This window comes from Aptenodytes forsteri, unplaced genomic scaffold, assembly GCF_000699145.1.
Source record: "Aptenodytes forsteri isolate BGI_AS27 unplaced genomic scaffold, ASM69914v1 Scaffold13, whole genome shotgun sequence".
NCBI lineage: Eukaryota > Metazoa > Chordata > Aves > Sphenisciformes > Spheniscidae > Aptenodytes > Aptenodytes forsteri.
The window spans coordinates 835,861-841,452 of NW_008794543.1; the positions used below are offsets into that span (position 1 = coordinate 835,861).

Genomic DNA, 5,592 nt, shown 5'->3' on the forward strand with positions numbered 1-5,592 from the left:
TCCAGTGAAAATCCAGAGAAAAATCCAGAGAAAAACTATGTGCCATTAATTTAGTTCTATAATAAGCTAAAATCCAAAATCTGATTTTTAGGAAAGAGTGTGAGCTGCCAGCCAGCAGTGAACTTTTATTCAATAGAGTTCCTAGGCAAATGATTAACTTTAAGCAAATTCTCCAGTTTCATTGATCTCAGAACATCTTCCTGAGATCAGAATCAGAATTTGATGAACAGGCCTGGATTTAAACATATGCTGATTTACAGTCTGAATATGAATCAGCACCAAATTTTGCTTTTAGGATCCATTAATAATAGCTGGTACTGTAATTCAAGACAGCAGAGTCAGAATATATGAACCCTTAGCCCTTCACACCTTCATTAGTGATGAGATGCAGTCAGCATCAGCTCAAGTGGCCTGGGGGGTCCTGTCATGTTAATTCCTCTTCCTGGTTTAAATATGATTTCTTTATGAGGTGGAAAAAACAGGGTTGATTTTTTTTTTTTAATATCCAGCTTTTTCCTAGCCTACCAAAAGCAGATATTATTGTCAATTAATAAACACCTTTATTATTATCCTTTTTTTTAAATGAAGATGTGAAAGTTGTGGATTACTGTATGTAGTGACAATGACACCAGCAAGAGGTATGTTGAAAAAAAGCAATATGGGAATACAGAAGTATTTATTAAGATGACATACAAATACACTGGTGTCATTGTATTATGCAGATTATGCAGAAGCTTTAGATGTCTGTGGTGGATAAAAGTGAAGTTTAAGATTATAAAATAACTGACAAATGAAGCAGATATTAATGTTTATTAAATAGTTACATTTGTCATTTAAGGCTGTAGATTTGACATGAAATGCGTTGCACATAGATAGTATGATACATTATAAATCCCTCACTGTTCTGTTTTTCTGTCAGTAGAACTTTTCTACCAGTCTGAAAGAATAAGAGGGACCTTCAGGCTTTTGAGATAGGAATCAGCATGTGCTGAAGTGTGGGGAGTTTGACAAAACAGCACATAGGAGGAACAAGTATCAAACCAGAATGACTGGGAAATGATAGAGAAACATGAAACTCGACAGCTTACCCTGTAAAGAAATTTAGCATATAGAGGATGAGAAGCCATGCTGGAGGTCTGAAAGTTACAAAGAGGATCAGTGTTGTAGCCAGGTGTCAGGAGGGGAAAGTCTCCAGTGGCTTTTGAGGGCTCCAGTGTCAAGTCATGAAACCAAAGACAAAAATACTGCTCTCGGTAGATGTCATCTACGCCCTGCAGATGTCAGGTCAGCACCTCGGAGAGACCACGTTTATCTTTGTCCTCATAACAAATTCTTCAGAAGAGCAACGATTTTGCTTCTGAAATTCTCCAAATGCATTTTTCTGCTGAACACTCTGTGTTCAATGAACACCGTGTTCATTTCCGCTGTCGTTTCAGGCAGCATCCCCTGTGCTATTCGTATGACGGTGTGCTAGCCTGTGTCCTTAGCAGAGGCTCAGAAAGGCTTCTTGCAGGCAAGTGAGGAAAGATAGAAGAGAAACCTGATCCTAGGACAGCAGTGCAGCGGAAAAAAGGCTCCTGAGCTTAACACGGGCTAGCCGAAGGAATGCTCCTACTTACACTTCACCTTGTTTATCAGGCGCTGGCGGGCAAAAAACACCTGACATGCATTCTCAGGAGACAGTATGAGACGGTATCAGACGGGCTGTATGATTTGAGACCGTACCTCAAGCAGGAGAAAGGTTGACATAGGAGGAATTACGTTGCTATCCCACTGGAGACCTCCGAATCTTAGGACACACCAGTTTTAGGTCTCTGTGCACCAGCAGATTCCTCTAAAGTTGCTCCAACACCTACTCTGTATAAACACCTAATTCAGCCTGATCAAAAATTTCCAGCAAACTAACTGGAAACTTTCTCAAATAATTCCGTTTTCTTCTTCCATTGCATTGGAAGAAAGTGCTTTTTTCAAAAATGGGAAAAAACATAAAACTCACTGTGATTTTTTTTCTAATGGGAAAAACTCACTGTGACATTCTTAATAGAAAAACGTGTCTGGGTTTCTACATGGTATTTCTCTGTGAAAATACACACCCCTTAGCATATGAAAATTATCGTAAAGTGACAGGGGAATAATTTCAGGAGACTCTTGTCAAATTATTAGCAACACGCTCCATAGAGAACCACAAAGAAAAGGGAAATCTCATAAAATAGAACAGTGCAAAGCTCTGAAAGAAAGTTCTGTCTTATAATTCATTTTCTACACTCCCTCTCTGTTCTCAACCACAGAAACCTCCTTTTTAATTAAATTATCTGCCAGTAGAGAAATACGTGGAATTATAATGCACAAGAACACATTGCTACTTTAATATTCTACACTATAAGACAGCACAAGGCACAGTTTTTGACTTTTAAATACTGGCAAACCAAATAATTTTCATTTCTTAGTCATTTACCCATGTCAAATTTAGAACATATTAAATTCACCGTCACATCCTGAGATCTTTTTGCTCAGAAAGATATCAGGTCAGATTTCCATTTATGCTACATTTACACCCATTTTACAGACCCTCTTCTCTGCCAGAACAGTTTAAAGTGAACTTGCTAAAAGAAAGTAGGGTCTATATTGTATTTTTAAAAGCTGATTATTCAAAAAGGCATTGATTATACAGCAAAGTACACTGTATGACACAGAACCTCAGCTGGCTGATATTGTTGTAGTTTCATTTACAGCAGTCAAGTTATGCAGGTTTCCCTCAGCTGGGGATCTAGTCATGTATAGTTTGTATAATTAGAGGATATATATTTTAAGCAATAACACACAGAGCTCTATTGTGTATATTTGGCAAATATTTCCACACTTCAACCAACTGTGGAAACTGTGAGTTTGGAAGCTAAACATACCAATTACACCCAAACTATATCCGTATCCTCCTTTTGAATTTTGCAGATCTTGATTAAACCATCCATTGTCTTGGAGATAATCCAGATTTGTGCCATTGCATCTGAACACAGAATATTATGAGGCTATACATAATTTATGTAGATCAGCACTAATTATTATGAGAAGACTCAGGTAGCTAAAGCTTCTTTTTTTAATACCAGACCTGATTTTCACTGTCACCTGCGAGGATGGAATTGCACCTTGTACAGACAGTGAACAGTCCCACCTCCCTTTAGATTCTGGACATAGGTCTTAAGGAGAATTTGCATGGTTCATAGGCTGGGGACGGACAGTACATTTTATCCCAGCAACACTAACTCCTGTCAGTGATGGCAGATGAAAATGGGGTTTGGGTTCTTTAAATTAAAAAGCCTGTATTATTAAAATCAGCTATAATCTGTTGGGACTGAAGGCCCATTTTTGCTTTCATTTGCTGTGGTGAAACATCAGAGTTATCCCATTGTGCTCTGTAGAATTACTGTAGGGTTTTATTCTCGTAAATGAGAACAGAATTTCTCTCTTAATCCTGTCTTTAATCTAAGTGATTACAGCCTGAATTGCCTCTATAAATGAGACAAATGCATGTCCCCATTTAACATATTCTACAGGTTTCACAGAATCATTTTCTGCGTGCCTACACTGATTTTACAGGATTTTAACATCAATCAAAAGCCGGATTAAAAAAAGAAGAAGAAGAAGAAGAAGAAGAAAAAGAAGATGAAAAAGAAGAAGAAAAAGAAGAAGAAAAAGAAGAAGGAAAAAAAGAAGAAAAAGAAGAAGAAGAATTCTTCGATGTCCTAATTTTATGCTGGGATGGGTGTCCTCTGTAGTGACAGCCTCCCTGTGGTTCATATTGTTTCTAATGGTCTTAGATGGACACTCCTGAAAATTACTTCTTTGAAAAAAATCAATAAGTATATCTTTGTGCTAAAGCACATAACTGTACAAAGAAAACAACAAAAGACAGCTGATGAAAACCATAGGAAATCAATAAGTATATCTTTGTGCTAAAGCACATAACTGTACAAAGAAAACAGAACAAAAGACAGCTGATGAAAACCATAGGTAGTAGCAGGTCCAACTATGTCTTATAATAAGTTTCAGATATAACTGCTGCGAACATTAAAGCAGTAAAAGGGGCAAAAATGCACAGTGTATAATTTCAAAGTGACAAAAATCAAAGTTCCTTGGGAAAAAAAGAAAAATATTACCCATTTTGTACTTGTTATGTAATTGTGCTTGTCCTTGGACATGTTTCACCAGCGATCACACTTCCAGCAGTTTGGTGTAGAATTTTTATTACTTCTTTATATTTTGTCATCATCATCGCTATTAATTTTTTTAAATGCAACCGGGCTTGCCTGCCTTAAAGAGGTTTTTGAAACATCTGTGTGCATGGTGGACATGGCTATAGTCTCATAATCCTCCTCACGGGAGCGGAAATGACAAAAATGAAACAAAAACTGCAAGTCCCTTTGGAAGTTCTTATTGAGAAACCCATAGAAGATGGGGTTCACGCAGGTAGAGATCATGGCGGTGAGGTGGCAAATCAGGAACAAAAGGTTGTGGCTGCAGGTAGCGACAGGCAGAATTTCGTGATTCCAATCAAACACGATATTGAAGATGGTGAGAGGCAGCCAGCAAACTGCAAATGCGACCACTATTGAGATCAGCATGATGTTGATCCTTTTGGTTTCAGAGGATCTGTACTTATTGTCTCTCATCTTGTCCATCATGTTGTTCCTTTTTTTTAATCGTATGTATATCTGCAGGAAATTCAACACAGAGAAACATGTGGGATATTTTAACCTACAACCATCATCTTTGCAAGGATAAACAAACATCAGACAGAAAGAAGTACATATCGCAAGGGGATTCTCTCTTACCTTTAAGTAGCAAATAAATATAAAACAAAGCGGTCCAAAGTACTGAATCACCAAAAGCGTCGTGGTATAAGAAAGCCTGGCAGTGTCCAAGGGGAACAGGTCCAAACACACATATTTGTCCTTATATTCATCAAATGTTATGTTTCTGAAGGGTTCGTCCGTTAACACGTGGTAGATCAGGAAAGGCAAAGAGGAAGCTGTGGCTAAAATCCATATGGCAGCAATCCCCAGGTAGGCATGTCTGTTGTTCGGCCTCCAGCCACGGGGATTGATGATCAGCTGATGGCGTTCGATAGCAATGAGGACTAAAGAAAAGACCGAGACGGTGATTGAGGCACATTGCACGAAAGGATTCAATTTGCACATGGCCTCCCCAAAAATCCAGTGGTCCATTAAAGTATACACAAAGGTAAAGGGAAGACACATGATGGTCACTAGAAGATCAGAAAAGGACAGGTTGACAATGAGGATGTTGGTAACATTGCGCATCTCCTTTTGTTTTAAAATAATGACAATCAAGGCCAGATTCCCAGAGACTCCCAGAATTATCACAGTCCCGTAAGCCAAGGCCAAAGTGAAGACCATGGCCAAAGGCACATGGCAATCCTCATCCTCAAACTGCAAGATCTGCGAGTTCTTCTCCGAAAAATTCAGGTGACCGGACCTATTCCCCAGGGGGGCGAGAACCGACGTGTTCATGTTGTGCCCAACTCGCTGCACGACGTTCACAGCCGCCGCCGCCGCCGCCGCTCCCATCCGGACA

At 39.0% G+C, this 5,592-nt stretch overlaps 1 protein-coding gene across 1 annotated transcript; it reads right to left on the reverse strand.

The window, feature by feature from the left end:
- Window positions 1–3,757: 3,757 nt before the first annotated feature.
- Window positions 3,758–5,558, reverse strand: NPY1R (neuropeptide Y receptor Y1). Its single transcript, XM_009272311.2, has 3 exons — window positions 4,830–5,558; window positions 3,960–4,709; window positions 3,758–3,879 (listed from the first exon to the last, which is right to left on the reverse strand). Exons 1-2 carry the CDS (start codon window positions 5,526–5,528, stop codon window positions 4,251–4,253), a joined length of 1,158 nt encoding a protein of 385 aa, XP_009270586.1. The 5' UTR covers window positions 5,529–5,558; the 3' UTR covers window positions 3,758–3,879; window positions 3,960–4,250.
- Window positions 5,559–5,592: the final 34 nt, after the last annotated feature.